Source organism: Leptopilina heterotoma, unplaced genomic scaffold (assembly GCF_015476425.1).
Source record: "Leptopilina heterotoma isolate Lh14 unplaced genomic scaffold, ASM1547642v1 Lhet_244, whole genome shotgun sequence".
In the NCBI taxonomy this organism is placed as follows: domain Eukaryota; kingdom Metazoa; phylum Arthropoda; class Insecta; order Hymenoptera; family Figitidae; genus Leptopilina; species Leptopilina heterotoma.
This window is the reverse complement of record NW_025110959.1, coordinates 343,900-362,411: the sequence shown is the minus strand read 5'-3', so window position 1 is coordinate 362,411 and position 18,512 is coordinate 343,900. Positions and strand designations below refer to the sequence as shown.

Here is an 18,512-nt window from a genome sequence, read left to right as displayed (position 1 = left end):
TCAAAAATTCGAATCAATCTATGATTTAATTATTTCTGGAGTCAAATTTAAAAAAGATTTACTTCACTGTGAATTCAAAAAAATCGAAAATTCGAATCAATTTGTGATTGAATTATTTTTGGAATCAAATTTTAAAAAAATTTACTTCACTGTTAATTTTAAAATATAAAAAATTCGAATCAAATTTGTGATTTAATTATTTTTGGAGTCAATTCGATAGAATTGACTCCAAAAATAATTAAATCACAAATTGATTCGAATTTTTGATAATTTTAAATAATTTAATACTTTAGAAAAAAAAACCTCATAATGAAAATCACAACATTTATGTTCAACGATTGGAAGAAAAAAAATATTTTAAGCAGAAAACAATAAAATTTGTTTATACTTTTTTTTGTATTATTTGTCAAGAAAATATTCAATAAACACAAAAACAAAAATTTATAAAAAGAAAAATATTTGTCTTCTAAATTGTTGATTGTAAATATTCTAAACTTCAGCAGCGTTAAATTTTCACTTTGGAGAAGTTCACAACGTTTATAATCAACGATTGTAAAAAAATTTTTTTTTCAAGCAAATAACAATAAAATTTGCTGTTTTTTTTATATTATTGAGCAAAAAACTAATAAATTATCGGTTAAATAAAAATTTTCAAAAGTTAAAATAAAAAAATATTTTTCTCTAAATTGTAAACTTTACTAACGTTAAATTCTGTAAAGTTCTCAACGCTTTTGAATAACGATGAAGAGAAAAAATTTTTTCAATCAGCAAAAACAAAATTTGTTTATAAATTTTTCTTTTTTGTATTATTTGTCAAGAAACTATTTAAATCTCACCTAAACAAAAATTTATAAAAATTTAAAGAGAATTATATTTTTTGTTTGCTAAAGTGTTGAATTTAAATTCAACACTGACGTAAGAAAACTGTTGTTTCCTTATAGAGAAAGTATTTTTAATTTGAAATTGAAAAAAATAACAAAAATTGAATAAAAAAAAACGAAAATAGAATTAAAAATAAACTTGAATTAATTGGAAAAATTTAAATAAAAAAAATTTGCACAAATATTATTCAAATATTTTGTTATCGAAACAAAATTTTCAGTGAAACAGCCATGCAAGTGACATGCGAAATAAAAATCTATTGTACGTAATAATTTATTGTAAATTCCGAAATGTTAACTATTTTCAATTGTTAAATTTGCATTTTTCAATTTTTTTCAAATTTTATTCTCGAGACTCTCAATTATTATTTTTTTTTTATTAATAATTTATTAATAAAACTCTATTAAATATGGAATGTTTCGAGAAGAGAGAAATATAAAGAGAAATCAATATATTAAAATTTCATGTAAGAGATTATCAGTCTGTTAAAATATAATTTCCAAAAAATTAAATTTTATTCCCTAAATTACAATCTTCGCTCTATTATCTCAGTTTCCATAGGAAAAAGTAAACCATTTTCTATAACTGATTCAGAAAAATTCGATTCTTTATAGCGACAAATTAGAATAAAATTAGTAATTAATTTTTCTGAATCAGTTTCAAGTTTTTATCCTTTAGAAAAATTGTAATCGACACAAATTACCGAGAATAAAGTTAATATAAAAAAAAATTTATAAATATATATATTATATATTATATATGATGAAAGTTGACAAAAAAAATAAATGGCACTGGTAAGAACAATTATCAAAGCGATGTGTTATATGAAGTTTTAATAATAGCGAATGATGGTGGCAGAGAATATAACTCGCGGGATGTTTAAGTCGCATTTTGTGAAAATTGTGTATGGAAATTGTTTCAGTTTCCTTCGACGAGAGATCTCCAAAAAAAAGACGCGTAAAAACGAAAAATTTTACGTGTGTGACTTCTCAATCAAGATGTGAAATAAAAAACATATGAAGTACGAATGTACAGAAGTACAGAGAAAATAAATATAAGATTAGGAAATTTTAATAAATTAATTAAACATCAAGCATTATTTTTCATTCACATTCCTTCCCGAATTTTTTTTCTAGCTACATAGATAAAAATTGTTAAATGAAAAAAAAATTAAGAAGAAAATAAAAAAATAAAGAAAAAATTAAAATAAGTTTCTAATTTCTTTCTAGTCTTTATTTTTAATTAAATTTTTCGATCTTGTTTTTAAATTTACATTTTTATCGACTTTTTGAAAAAAATTTTCCCTCTTCTGGACAAGAATTCTTTGATAAAAATAAAATGCGAATATTTTTATAGATTTTGCAAACGTTTAAAGTGTATAATATAACACATTGATCTGCGTTTGCGTTTGCGCATTGAAATTGCTTTTGCAGGGTACAACAGGTGATGCTGGGAGCGGCAAGATTCTACCTTGATTTTTGCAATAATGCATCATTCACCCTCGTCCTCCGCGATTCGATGAAACCTAACCAAACCGTGTCGCGACTATCGGAAATGAAAACACAATATTCATCTCAAAATTTATCACTCAAATCAAAAATAATGTGACCTTTATGAGATGCAACAAGAATTTCGGATAATTATCATCATCTCACCATTTTTCCCATCGTCTGATTTCATGGATAACATAGACGCACCTTGTAAGTTCACTATTTACTTCTCTCCTAGAAATTTTAAACCCGAAATTTTAAAAACCAAATGTTTAGTGTTAGTATTATTAATTAACACAAGCTTTCATTTTTTTAAATTTTTAGTCAATTTTTAAAACTGGTTCAAAACATTAAGATAATTTTTTCTTGAAAATAAAATAGATATGCATTGTTATAACTGATTGGAAACCGATTAAAAAACTTGCAAAACTAACTGATTTGTTTGAATAAACTTTGTATTTGGGAAAAAGTGTCGAATGTATTTGGACGAAATGATAATTTCCCAAGTGCGTAGCATTCGAGATAAAATAAATCATCAGACTTTGGAACCAATTTGCTAAATTCTCTGACGTTTATGCGAAAACTACTTTTTCGAAATCTGAAATTTTCCTCAATTTCAGAACTTGTAGAATTTTCAGAAATGTAAAAATAACATAAAAATTATCAAGAAATATAAAAATCATCGCGAAATTTATAATAAATTCAGTGGAAGTAAAAAAGTAATAGGTGTTATTAATGACTTACATATTTCCGTTGCGCAAACCTTCGAAGCGAACGCACAAAAACTGAAACAAAAATAGAATCAAATTTTATGATAACACATGAAATACACGTTAAAAACAGTTATTACCTATAAAAATGAAAGAATCTGATACAGAATATACGAAAACCATTTTGTAAATTGAAGTAAAAATTAAATTTAAGTTAAATGATTAATTTTATAACCATTTCATCAATTTAATTTAATCTTAAATGTTTAATGCGAGGTATAAATGTGAAATGATAAATGATAAATGTTTAATGTTTAATGTTTATTGTTTAATGTTTAACGTTAAATATTTAATTTTCTTAAATGTAAATTTCAAGCAGTATAGTAAAATTTACGAATTTCGTGAATGTTTTTATTTTCCCAGTCGCATTATGAATCAAGGAGTTCCCCAATGTCATGGAACGCAGAGAAGATCTTGCGCTCCTGGAGCTAATTGGAACGTCCAGGTAATTTTTTCAAAACAATTTCGCACCTTAATTATATAATGCTTATAATTATAAATTTACAAATTTTGAAAATTTACTACCCTTTTATCTACAATTTTTACAATATAATATTGCAATCTTTTTATATATTCTCAACTCTGAACTATTTCCATATCTACATTATTCAAATTCCAATAACTGTCATGAAAGCATTCAATTAAGGAAAATTCGTTCCTGATTTTTCGAAAAACTAATTTCTCTACTGCGACACTTCTGCTCGATTTGACTTTTTTACGAGTATGCCAAAAAATTTTCATATAAATTATATTAATTTACTTATTACAGGGTTTCTACAAATTTCTCCTTAAAAAATTCCATGATTTCTAGATGATAAATGATAAAATTTCCATGACACATTAAAACAAAATTTTTATCAGTTAAGTCATGAAAAAAATTTTTTATCAGGGAAATTAAGAAAATTGAGACGACTTTTTCAACTTTTTTTCGAAACATTGCAACAAAATACCATAATTTTAAGTAAAAAAACTGCAACTTATTTTGATTTTTATAATGCAAAAAATAACTATAAACAAATCTTTCAAAAATTGTTTTTTAATAGTTAAAATTTTGTAAAACTTAATTGAAAATAATTACTTTATTTCGAGTGTTTTTTTACAATTTTCGAAAATCAACTTTTGAAGAATTTTAATTGCAAATTTTGAAAATAATCGAATTATCAAAAATTTTAATGAAAAATCTTTAAAGGTAAATTTAAAAATGAAAATACGCTTCTAATTTTTTAAAATTCAATATTTTTAATATTTTCAATTACATATTTCTAAAAATAATAAAATTTTAGAATTATTTTTAACATTTTTGAGAAAACAATAATGTTAAAAATGTTTAACTAAACTTCATCAAAAAATTCATTAGCTTTTTTTAAATTATACAAAAATTCCTTTAAAAATTATTAAATTAAATTATTTTCGAAAAATTACATTAATAAACTATTTTTAAAAACTAATTATTAGAATTGTTTTTGTAATAATTTTTTAAGATTCAAAATTTACTTTTTGGACATATTAAAATTTTTGAGAAATCATGATCCTGTTTATAATTTAAATTCTTCAAAAAGATCAGTTTTATTTATACTTTTCGAAAATTCAATTATTTTTTAAAGATTTTACCAAATTTTAATTGTTTGAAAATTTTTCAAAATTGAAAAACTATTATCGTTCAAAAATTATTTTAAAATATTTTTAAAAAATTAATTATAAGAATTTCTTTATTATAATTTTTTGAAAAAATATTATACCTTAATAACTTGAGAAAAAACTATGGAGAGTAACAATTATTATGAAAAATTGAGTTTATGTATTTTAAATAATTGAATTCTAGAAGAACTTTTGAAAAATTATTTAAATTAATTGATTCAGAGATGAAGTTTAGTTTAAATTTGAAAATTGTAGAAAATAATTAAATTCAGGAAGGGTTATAATTGTAATTTTTAGAAATTATTAAAATTCATAAATTTTACTCATTTTCCGTAAACATTAATATTTTCCTATTGTAAAAAGAATTTTGTGAGGGAAAGTAATTTTAATGTCAATAAAATTGATAAATTGAAACTTGTGACCACCCTGAGTAATAAAGGAGCGCGAATTTCAATCACACGGGTTTACAACAAAAACTAAAAAAATTCCATGAGATTTCCATGATTCCATAAATCAAAATAAAATTCCATGACAATTCCATGATTTCCAGGTTTTCCATGACTTGTAGAAATCCTGTTATTATTTATTAATATTATATTAATTTACTTCTTTTTTCTTAATAATATTTTACTTATACTATTTTATTTATTTATTTTACTTACAATACGAAATAAGTAAATTTTTTATAATCCTTAAGTTCTGAAGGTTCAAATGGAGGAAATTTATTTTTTCACTTCCGCAAACAAATTAATCGTAAAGTTTAAGATTTTGGTTTTCAGTTTTTATAGCAATTGGTAATAATTTATGAAAATACTTTTAGTAGAAAATATTTCGTTCATTTAAACTGTTTGAAAACTTGTAAATCAAACTTTTTAAAATTCATTTTTTTTCAAATTTTGAACTTCACAAATAAACGAAATTTTTTTCCGTTTCAATATTTTCTAAAATCGCTAAACAAAAAAAATAAAATAAAGAAAAATAAACATTTGCTTATTACATTAACTGTTTTAATTTAAAAAATAATTTTTTCATATAAAATAATAAAAATTAAAAAAGTATCGTCGTTCATTTAAACGTTCAAAACTTTAGGAACATTACTCTAAATTTGAGTTAGTAAAAATGTTCACTGATTTGAATTAGTGACTGATTTTTTGCTTTTGAATTACTAAAATTTACTCATAAATTAATGGAAATTATTATTTATTAGTAAAGTTTACTAATTCAAAATCAAAAATTAAAAATTAATGAAAATGTTTACTAAATTGAATTAATGACTGAATTTTTGTTTTTGAATTAGTATAAGATTTACCAATAAATTATTGGAAATTACTATTAATTAGTAAAATAAATAATTAATTAGTAAAATTTACTAATTCAAAAGCAAAAAGTCAGTCACTAATCATCCAAATTACTGCTCATTTTTACTAATTAAAAACTTAGAGAATAAAATTCTTCTCCTAATACACAATTTTCGCATTGAATGCTCATCTTTTACATATATGCTCTTTTTTTCGTCAAATCTTTCGAAATATTTATTATTTTAGGTTTAAGATAAGGTTACTAAAAATAAAAAAAAAATAAAATAGATTTTGAATCTTACTCTATTTCTTTATCTGCGTGTAATTAATTAGAAAACGAAATTAATGGGCCTTATCAGAGAACGAGCAATAAAGATTTATTGTTGTTCGTCAACAACGATGATGAGTTCAATAAATTAAACATTAACAGTGGGTAATTATATAAATTAAGCAGGTGGTGAGAAGCAAAAAGACTACTCGTTGCTTGTGGCACGCCTGTAAAGCTCTCGGCATAGGTCTTCTTCTAATGCTTTTAGGAGCTTGCATGGCTACAATAGGTAAATATTAGCTACTGATTGATAAACAAATTTTTCCTTAGAGAAAATTATTTTAAATTAAATCCAATGAATATTTTCTTTAAAAAAAATAAAATCTTTTTTTTATCAAATTGATATACGTTTTTTGTCTCAATTTGCTATCCTTAGAAAAACTGAATTTAAAATTAAAGGCAAAAAAATTATTCAAAATTTCAGACTAATGGAATAAAATTAGAAAATATAATTATTGGATAATGTAAACGATAAATAATGTAATGTATGATATACAATTATTAGAAAATACAATTAAAAATACAATTATAATTATTGGATAATATAATTATTAGAAAATATAATAATTAGATAATATTATCATTAGATTATATTATAATTAGATAATATTATTATTATTATTTTATAATTATTAGAAAATCGGAAAATATAATTTTCTCTAAAGGTTCGATCACTATTTACCAACAATTATAAATTTTAATACAAATTTACCCAATTATTTATTAATTACTTTTTTATAACTGTTCTTCACTTATTTTTATTAATTCTAAAAAAATTTTTATTCTAAAAGTTAAAAATTTTACGTTAACTTCATTTTTTTACAATTCACTTTTGATTGATTGGTTTTCCTTTCATTATACGCTGTAATTTTTCCAGCTAATTAACATTTATAAGAATGTTTTTTAAAATATGTTTTAAAATAAATTTTTTTACATAAATTTTTTAACATACATTTTTTAACATAAATTTTTTAACATTTTTTTAATATAAATTTTTTATTATAAACACCAAGCTTTTTTAAGTAAATTTTGCACTTTTGACAAATTTTTTTCCCTAAAATCTTTTTAGAGTCTAATGATGAAAAAATAACAATCGGCTCAACGTGCCAGATAACAATAAGTATTATTTACTTTTTCCCCTGTTTAAAAAAAAAATTTAATGTTTTTCTGAATATACTGTTCACGTGAAAATTGCTTTTTTAAATTTTCATCAGGATATTTTGCCGATCAGCTCTCTGAAGCTCAAGAAATCAGAGGCAATCGCACCATAAAGGTGAAAAACGAATCACGTGGATTTCATCTGAATAATTTAAGTTACGCTGGTCCGATTGTAATGGGAGTCGGAGGTGAGAAAATTTATGACAATTAATTTTTTCGATACTTTTACAATTTTTTTTTTATAAATTTCTAAATAATTCTTTTACAAAATTTTTCTAAATTTCTACATTTCTAAATATTTTTTTACGAATATTTCTAAATTTAGAACAAAAAGTTGACTATTATCTTTCCATTTGAAAAAGTTTTGTGAAACAACATGAATAGAGATACTAATGCTCCAAGTAAAATTAAATTTCCAATCGTTGAAAAAAAGAGGTTAAATGCAAAATGCGAACTCGACATCAGAGATGAAAATTGCACTCACAGACAATAGACGAATAATCTCTACTCGAGTGAAATCCTACCATTATTGAAACTAGGCCAAACATTGATTATAATTTAATTTCTCAATATGAAATTAAAAAAAAAATTTGCATTTTTTAAATAAATTCTAATTACAATATAATGTTATAAATTTTATTCCCAAAACAAGAGTTGCGAGAAAAAAAAAAGTTGCCTCCAGAGAGATTTGAACTCTCGACCCCTGGTTTACAAGACCAGTGCTCTAACCCCTGAGCTATGGAGGCTACGAGGAGTAGTTCGGAAATTACCACTGATCAAGTCATGCCTACTTCTTTATCTAATTCCATTACTCAAATCAACTAATATGACAAAAAAAACATTATTATTTGTTTATTAAAAATTGAAAAAAGACATTTTCTTCTCGAATTCAAGACAAGCGGGATTTTTTGATATTTTTGTGGCAATTTCAAACCTTTTTGAAAATTAACAAACCTATAAGAATATTTATTATGAAACGTGAAGAAATCGATCCATTTTTCATGTTTTATAATAATTAAAAAAGCCCAAGTGATAAAATCATTATTTTAAACTATAAGAATATTGTTTCTTGAACTTCTTCCACATTATTTTCTTCATTTCAATTCAATTATTATTTTCTAGAATTTTTGACTAAAATTCTTCTTTAAATCAGTTATTTTAAACAATTTTTGAAAAAGTTCTTTGAGAATTTTCTAATTTATTTCTAAAAATTCACGCTATAATGTTTTTAATATTCAAATATTATCTACAATTTTAACAAAAATTCATTTTTTAATCAATTTTCATTAGAAAATTCTACGAGGAATTCAAATATTTAAATAAAAAGATAAATAAGTTATTGAATAATTGAATGTTTCTTAAAATTGAATTCTCATAAAGAATTTTATCGCAACAAATTTTTAAATAATTCAATTCTTTTAACGAATTTGCATAAAATTGTATTGAAGATAATTGAAATTTTGCGATGAGTTTAATTATTTGTAAAAATAACTGAATTCTTCCAATGAATTTCATTGAATTTTTTTAAATAATAAAATAATAAAATTTTATTATTTATAAAAATAATTAAATTCTTCTAACGAATTTTTTTTTAAATAATTGAATTCTTTTGAATCATTTTATGAAAATTTAAAAGATTAATTAAATTATTTAGAATAATTTAATTGAAATTGTATAAAAAATAATTGAATTCCTAAAAGTATTATAATAATAAAATAATTGATTTATTTGAGAAAAAATTCATAAAAATTTTGTAAATAATTAAATTTCTGTGAAATTTTTATTATTTATGAAAATAATTGAATTTGGGAGAAAAATTTTATTACTTTTAAAAATAATGAAAATTTTGACGAGAATTTTTAAAAATTTTTTAACATAATTGAATTACATTTGAAGAATTGTATTACTTTTGAAAATAATTGAAATTCTGCAATCATATTTGTAACTTCTCCAAAACTCAATTTTTTTAGTGGTTTTAACTAAAATTCTTCTATAAATCAGTGTTTTTAATAATTAATTAAATATATATTTAAAAAAATGAACTCATTTCACAAGAATTTGAATTATCAAAATTTTACAAAAATCTAAGTTCTTTAAATTTCTAATGAAATTCATTCAAAATTTAAATTTTCTAAAAGTCAAAAGAATAGAAATTCCGTAAAGAAATTTATTAAAAGTTTTAAAAATAATTGAATTTGGATATTTTATTAAAATTGTAAAGAAAATAATTGAATTCTTGCAGAGAATTTAAAACTAATTTAAATTCTGCAAGTAAATTTATTAAACCTTTTTAAAATAATTGAATTCTTTTGAGAAATATTATTGAAAATAATTTGTATTTAAATAATTGGATTTTTACAATGATTTTTAAAATACTGAAATAATTTTATTTGTAAAAAGTTGAAATGCTGTTAAAAAATTTTAGGAGTTATTAAATTATACCAAAAAAATTATACTTAAATTCATATAAAATTCAAATTTTGTGAAATTTATAAAGTTGAAACGTTTTAAAAATAATTTATTTACGAAAATTGTAAATGCAACTCTTATAAAATTCTTATCAGGGAGGCCACTTTTTTCATACAAAAAAATTCACGGTCATTTCCCTGTCATAAAGAATAACTCTGAAAATAAATTATTCCATGAATGATTGAAAGAATTACCTGCTTTTTAAACAAAAATTTGACTTTTTCTCAAACCCTAAAAATATTTTAGTTTACTCTAAAAATAATTGAAACTCCAAAATATGTTTATAATACATTTTTTTGAATTTCTTTAATTGTAAAATCATTTGGAACTTAAATAGATTTTTTGAAAAAAATTATTAATTATTATCCATTATTTTTCTATAGATTAAGATTTTAAAAAAAAATTCAAACTTCAAATCATTTAAAATAGAATAATTTTTAAGAATTGCTACTGTAATTTATTAAAAATTATTTTCAAAATTTCAATTCAATTATTTTATAGAAATTTTAACTAAAATATTTCTAAAAACCAATTGTTTACAAGACAATTTCAGGAAATTTTGAATAATTTAAATAAAATTCAAATATAACTAATTTGAAAAAAAATTTGAATAAAAATATTTCAAAAAACTAACTTATTCAGAATTTTTAATTAAAATCTTTTATAATTAAACTTTTATAAAACTTCAATTTGAAACTTTTTAAAACTCAAGTAAAGAAATTTTATTTATTTTTACTTTTTATTTACTTTATTTATTATTTAAAAATTAATTTTTATAAATTTCATATGACTTTTTTCTAATTAGTTCAAATTTTTACTAATTCAAATTTGTTTTGTTATAATATTATTGCAAAAAAAATTTTAAAATTGATTTAATTTTCACTATTTTATAGGATGTGACATTTTTTCTCTTTCAGATTTTTTCGAAGCATTTAATTAAAATATTTTTCCAGTAATACTTTCGATAAAAGTCTCCGTCAAAATAAAACGATTTTATTGTGATTTTATTAATTTACAATTTTATTTTATTCAATCTTTTTTAATGAAATATAATGAATAAGTCTTATAATAAATATTTTTTATTTTTCGCCTCGACTAGAACAGATTATTGACACTGTCTCATTTATTTTTCAAACAGGATTCATCGTCGTCGCCGCTTGTGTAATGACATTTGAAGCGCGAGACAGTGCAGCAAAAGTTGGACCAGCTCGATCGCGATTAAATCAAACAGCTTCGATAAAACACACGAAAAGTCAAAGAAATCGCAAATCAGTTCCCTGCCAAGCATCAAAATGGGACCAACAACCGGGTCTATTTCGAACTCCCAGTCCCAATTCGCAAGACGTTACGAAAAAACAATTCACATCGGGTGTCATTGACTTTTCTAAAGAATCCAACGAAAATGACAATTCACATCCAACAATAAAGAAAAGTCCAAGTGCACCGACCCTTGTAGAAAAGAAACCACCTCGACAAAGAGCGCCAAAATTTTCTGGTTGCGCTCTTCTTAATCCAGAATTATTACAAAGATACGCTGCCTCAGTGGATAATCCTACCTATAATTCTCAGGTAACAACATCAAATATTTAAAATTCCCTTAGTTATTCATCACCGCGCCGTCTGTATTATTCGAAAATAGTCTCATGAATAAAAGTTAAATAACGATAATCAGTAAACCGATAATATGGAGTTTTGCATAACTTTTAATACTGAAATAAATACACCGAACACCGAAACATTAGTAGGTTTTTTCTTATTAATTTAGTTGAAAAATATTGTTAAAATGAACGAATTACTTTATTGGAAATATTTTTATTTCTGTTTAGAAAAAAAATAACTAATTAATACCTTTTATCGTCGTCAATATATTCGCAGACAATCAAAGAGAATTTAGAGCAACAGCAAAAGAATGGTAGTCAAGTGTCAATGGCAATGGATTTGCATTTTCCGAATAAAGGTCCAGTTACACTAAAGGTGAAGGACCGTAGGCGGCAATTGGAACGTCAGACAAAGATCGAAGACCTCGAAGAGGTCAACGAAGCTAGAAAAACGGAAGGAATTCATTCACCACAATTACCTAGTAAACATTTCTTCCATTCACGATGAAAAATAATCATAAATTCGAAATATCAATTTTCTAAATAATCATCACACTGTTAACTTAATAATATTAAAATTGTATCGAATTGATATCAAAAATGTGGATTAAATCAAAAATTGATCCAGATTTTTGGTATCAATTCGCGTTGCAATTTGATACTTTTATGTTAACAGTGGATGATTCAGAAATATAATTTCCAATTTCCAACGAATTGATACCAAAAATGTGGATGAAATCAAAAATTGATCCAGATTTTTGGTATCAATTCGCGTTGCAATTTGATACTTTTATGTTAACAGTGAATGATCCAGAAATATAATTTTCAATTTCTAATAAAACACTTTTAACAATTACAGGTGTTTACAGTAGATTTCCTGAAGATTTTGTGCCTAGAAAACGAAACTCGATAGACTTGAGAACATTGGAAGAATTAAATTTAAAGGATTCCCTAAAGACTTCACCACGTGATTTTCGTAAAGTTTCGTCGCCAAATTTTCGTAAAATGTCTTTCGATAGATTAGGAAGTGATCGTCGATCCGAAAGATCTTTGGGCTCCCGAAAGGCTAGTTTAGATTTTAAAAGAAGTCCAGATTTTCGAAAACATGATTATAGGTAAGATTCCAAGAATTAAAATGATTCTTTCCAAACTTCGCACACTCGATAATTAATTTTAAAAAAGTACCTTTCAAACTAACAAAAAGTAGTAAAAAAGTAACTAAAACGAAAAATTAAACTTGACAACCAAAAAAACGTTTTTTCACTTCACAAAACTGACAAAAATAACATTCCATATTTTTGATTTTCCAGACTTTTTCCTAATTGTCATCAAAAATATTTACTTCTTTCTTATCCTGTTAATAAATTTAATCCCTGCAACGAATTTTATTATCCATACAAATTTATAAAAATAATTTAATTCTTGCAACGAATTTTATAAAAAAATTTAAATAATAAATTTCTTCAGAGTAATTTTATGCAAATTCTAATTTAAATAATTGAATTCTTGAGAAATTTATATTATTCATGAAAAGAATTGAATTCTTACAAAGAATTTTACAAAACATTTTTTAAATAATTATTGAATTCTGTTTGGAAATTTTATGAAAATAGTAAATATTTAAAATCATTAAATTGCGAAAAATATTTTTAAAATAATTAAATTTTACAAAGAATTCTATTAAAATTTTTGAGAATAACTGAAAGTCTGTGTGGCATTTTATTAAATTTCTTTGTAAAATAATTGAATTACTAGAAAGCATTTTATTATTTATGGAAATAATTGAATTCTTGCGAACGATTTTAATAGAATTTTTTTAAATAATTGAATTTTCAAGAAGAATTTATTACTTTTAAAAATAATTGAATTCCAGTGATGAATATTGTTAATATGAAAATAATTGAATTTTGCAAAGAAATCTATTAAAATGCCTTAAAATAATTGAATTTTGCAAAGAATTTTATTAAAATGCCTCAAAATAATTGAATTTTTGTGAATAACTTTATTATTTATCGACATAATTGAATTCTTTAGAAGAATTATTTATGTAAATAATTGAATACTTGTAAAGAATTTTATTATTTATGAAAATAATTGAATTATTGCGAAGAATTAATTAAAATTTATTAAAAAGTTTAAAACGAATTGAATTTCTGTGAAAAGTTTTTGTTATTTATGAAATAAATTGAATTCTTTTGGGAAATTTTATTAAAATAGTAGAATATTGAAAATCATTGAATTAAGAAAATTTTTTTGAAATAATTGAAATTTTGCCATGAATTTTAATACAATTTTTGAAAATAATGGAATTTTATTACTTTTAAAAATAATTAAATTCTTGTGATGAATATTGTTATTTATGAAAGTATTGAAAATAATTGAATTTTGCAAAAAATTTTATTAACATGCCTAAAAATAATTAAATTTTCGGGAAGAAATTTGTTATTTATCGACATAATTAAATTCTTTCGAAAAATTATTTATGTAAATAATAAAATTCTTGTGAAGAAATTTATTGAAATCTAAAAGAATAATTGAATTATTTTAAAAAAATTAAATTAAAATCGTATAATAATTGATTTCTTTCTAACAAGCTTATTAAAATATTTAAAAATAATTGAATTCTTATGAAAAATTTTAATATTTTTGTAAATAATTGAATTCTCCCAAAGAGCTTTAAAAAAACATTTTTTTAAATAATTGATTTTTTCGAGGAATTAAAATTAAAGTTTTAAGAATAATTACATTCTTGAGCAATTTCTGTAAAATTGTATTAAAAATAGTTGAAATCCAGAGATGAATTTTATTATTTATGAAAATAATTGAATCCCTGCAGAAAATGTTATTATTTATGAAAATAATTTAATTTCTGAGAAGAATTTTATTATTTTGAGAAAATAATTGAATTATTGCGAAAAATGTTATTAAAATGTTTTAAAAAAATTGAATTTCTGTTAAAAATTTTGTTATTTTTGAAAATAAATAAATTCTTCCTGAAAACTTTATTTAATAATTGAATTATTTTTCTATTGATTAATTTAAAATAGTATTAAAAATAATTGAAATTCTCGGATGAGTTTTATTATTAATGATAATAATTAAATTCTTTTTTGAAAAAAGATCCTAAAGTTCTGAACGTTTAAATGAACGAAATTTATTTATTTCTTTTACAAATTAAAATTTTAATGCAATTATTTTGCGTCACTATCCAAAAAATTAATAACTGAGTTTCTAACCGTAAATATTTCAGTTTTTAAATTTTTTGTGATTAGTAATTTATAAAAATATCTTCAATAAAAAATATTTCGTTCATTTAAACGTTCAAAACTTGGGGATCATTTTGAAAATGCTATTCTAAATTAATTGAATTCCTCTGGAAATTTTATTATTTATGGAAATAATTGAATTTTGGATGAATTTTATCAATTCTTTTTTAAATAATTGAATTCTTTTGCGAAATTTTATGAAAATAGTAAATATTGAAAAGAATTGAATTTCGAATATTTTCTGAAAATAATTGAATTTTGAATATATTTTGAAAATAATTGAATCGTTTTAAAGAATTTGATTATAATTTTTGAGAATAGTTTTTTGATTTCTAGTTATATATATATTAAAAAAATTTTCCAGAGATTTTGAATTTAAATAGTCAACTGTTTCAAACGTTTTTTTGCCTCAATTTGATATTCTTAAAAAAATTGTCAATAAAAATAGTAAAATTAGTGCCAATCTTCATCACTAAAAGCCTCAAAAAATAGCATCGACGCTTATTTCAAAAACCTTTAAATAATATCAAAAATAATTTGGAATATTATTATTATTATTATTAATATTAAAAATAATTTCAGAAAGTACTCGATCGAGAGATTCACAGCAGATTGCGCGAAATATCTGCAGGAGGAAGCAGGAAATGCATCAATAACAGCGAGTGGAGAAAATTTACGAAAACAAAAAATGATGAAACTACATCATTCAAGATCGGACGATAGAAGAAGATCCTTCGACAAATTTCGCGGCGAATCACAATGCAGTAGATATTCCCTAAATGCACCGGAAAACGAATTAAAATACTTTGCATCATCCCTAGACACTGAAGCATCAGACGACAGTCGAGTTATTGATTTCGATGATCAGGAATTAACAAATTTATCACCCGATGCGATACCAAGTGCACTTGTGGAGGAACCTGAACTTGAAAATCTCACCGAAACAACAGAGGAAAGTCAAAGATTTTCAATAAAAATACGAAACACTAACAATACTCCCAAAGTAAAAAATGAAAATATCCGAAATCTCGAAGAAGCGGCTAATGAAATTGAAATTTACGCCGATGATAATGAAAGTGAAACAAGTGTTCGTGATGACGATTCATATAAAGGATAATTGCAAATGATGAATAATTGTTTTTCCGTCGTTAAAAAAGAAAAGCTAATCTCTCCTAAAAAAAAGACGAGGAGAGCCCGAGATTAGTTTGGAAATTCAGAGCTTAAGTCCATATAAAATATATAATAACCGAATATCTAATTTAAAAATAAATTCTAAAAAAGAACTTAATTTTTATTTCTACAGAAAGCAGAATATTTTTCAATTCTGAATTATACTCAAAAAAACGACTTGAATTTTTTGACAATTATTTTACACTAACTTGTTTTTATTTTCTAACCGAATTCTCAAATCTAAAAACAACGAGCCTAATTGTTAAAAATTCCTTTTTCTACTATATTGGAAAGTATCAACTAAAAAACAATATTACGCAAGAATATTGACAATTAAATGAGTCAATTCTAATTTGGTGCTCTATCATATTGTATCAATTGTTTCCAAACATAAATATCATTTTCGTCAATTATAAAAAAAAGAGAAAAAAAAATGTAGCCAATAAATTTATATCAGCGGAACAAGATTAGAATTTCCATCATTTATTGCTCAATGGAAAAACAATAATAAAAAATGTAGCTCAATTAATAAAATTTTTGAATTGCGTTTTGTATCGAGACAATCTTTCTCGTGGCGTTACCTGACGGCAATAACAGATAAGATTATTATAGAAGATATCGGACTCTATAGGTAACCGTATAAATAATGTTTGAAGAGTGGCCTCACAATTTCTAAAACTATGTAAGAAACAACACTATATTTACTTTTCTTGTTATCATTTTTAAATTATACTTTTTACTCCAATTTTTTCCAAGCATTTTTAATAGAAATTTTAATAGAAATTAAAATAAGTCACCTTTCTGTTACAATAAATTACATTTCATTAATTAGTCAATTAACACGATTCACAAGTTCCAAACGTTTATATGAACGGAATTTTTTTTACTACAAATATCAAAAAAATCCAAGACTTTCTTATTTTTGATGAGAATGTAAAAATTACCGACTTAAAAAAATAAGAATTCAAAAAGCAAAAACAAAATTATTATTTAGAATCTTTATAATTTTTTTAACGCGTTATTATTGCAATAAAATTTAGATTCAAAGAACAAATAAATTTCCTTCATTTGAACGTTCAGAATTTCAGGAAAATAATGAACTAATTTTCAGACTAATTAATTATGTGTTATTGTTTAATTTAATTGTTAATTCAAAATAATTATGATTTCTGAACGTTTTTTTTATCAAATAGTAAAAATAGTTTATGAATATTTTTCGCAAAAAAAAAGAATCACAAATAAATGAACAAAATACGAACTATATTTTCTTAATTTAAGTAGATATTTTTTTATTCAAACTTTTCTTTTCGAAAGTAGTAATTTACACGTCTCTGACTATATATATTTTTGTAGTAAATCTAGTCTTCAGCCTTATTATAAAAAAGGTGTCAATAAATAAATTAAAAAATAATAAATAATAAATAATTAAATAAAAGAGTAAAAAAGAAATAAAAAAATAGAAAATAACGATAAGAAAAGAATTAGAGAAATGTACAAATTTTTTTTACTTTTGAGCGAACAAAGTTCAAAATGTTAACATATTGTTGATTTTTACCCGTCGATTTTAACGGCAAGACTTTATACATCCTTAATCTCTCTAAACCTTGACCTAATTTGTCAAAATAATAAAATTGTTCAACAAATAAAATGGAAAAAAGCCAAACAGAACAATAAATTTATCAACTAATACCCAATTTACACAAATTTCGAAACAATCAATTTTTTCAATTTTTATAATTTAAAATCAAAAAATTACTTTTCAGAAAATTTTCATAATTTCAGGAAAAAATTAAAAATTTTTAGTCAAACCTCCGAATATGTTTTTGGCACAACCTTCCATTTTTAATATATATAATTAAACATATATATCTTATATTGAATATAAATAATAAAAATAAAAAAAAATGAATAGTGCAATGAACTATTTAAACACGTCATGGCAATACGTATATAATCAATGTTTGCGGAAGAAATAAGACAAACATAAAACAAACTGTGATTAATTTGTAAACGACGTACGATCTATATTGAAAAATGTAAGACGTGAATTAAAAGACCTAAAAAGTTAAATCATTTTCCGATTCTTCGATTCTATAAATATATCTATAAAAATATATATACAATTAATGTTGTTATAAAAATTCACGTTTTGCAATTTTTTTTACCTGATCGTATTTAAATGTTATGAAAAAATAAAAAAAAAACCAAAGTTGCATTGTCTGTTATCGTAGTATTTTTAAACTGTTGGCTAAAAGCATCGTAATAATAAATAATAATAATATAATTATTCTAATAACAATAATCGAGGATAGAAAATTCAAATGAAAAAAACAAAAAAATTATACGCTCTTAACTGGACAAAATTTTGTCATAATCATGTAAACTCACATGTATTTAATGTAATCTTTGCATGCTGATTGTTGTGACATATCAATAAACAAATTG

The 18,512-nt window shown here is 22.6% G+C and overlaps 1 protein-coding gene and 1 non-coding gene across 4 annotated transcripts; one reads left to right on the top strand and one right to left on the bottom strand.

The window, feature by feature from the left end:
- The first annotated feature begins 2,347 nt into the window (after positions 1 to 2,347).
- LOC122503099 lies at positions 2,348 to 18,507 on the top strand. 3 transcript variants are annotated; one of them, XM_043613527.1, is made up of 8 exons: positions 2,348 to 2,582; positions 3,506 to 3,587; positions 6,533 to 6,635; positions 7,621 to 7,752; positions 11,172 to 11,602; positions 11,909 to 12,113; positions 12,491 to 12,746; positions 15,480 to 18,507. In XM_043613527.1, the coding sequence occupies exons 2-8, from the start codon at positions 3,513 to 3,515 to the stop codon at positions 16,012 to 16,014; spliced, it is 1,737 nt and encodes a 578-aa protein (XP_043469462.1). In that variant the 5' UTR covers positions 2,348 to 2,582; positions 3,506 to 3,512; the 3' UTR covers positions 16,015 to 18,507. The 3 variants fall into 3 exon arrangements, with proteins under 3 accessions (XP_043469462.1, XP_043469461.1, XP_043469463.1); XM_043613526.1 differs by having other exon boundaries at positions 6,530 to 6,635; XM_043613528.1 differs by having other exon boundaries at positions 6,509 to 6,635.
- Trnat-ugu lies at positions 8,238 to 8,310 on the bottom strand. The gene has a single exon. It is a non-coding gene; the product is annotated as a tRNA-Thr (tRNA).
- Positions 18,508 to 18,512: the final 5 nt, after the last annotated feature.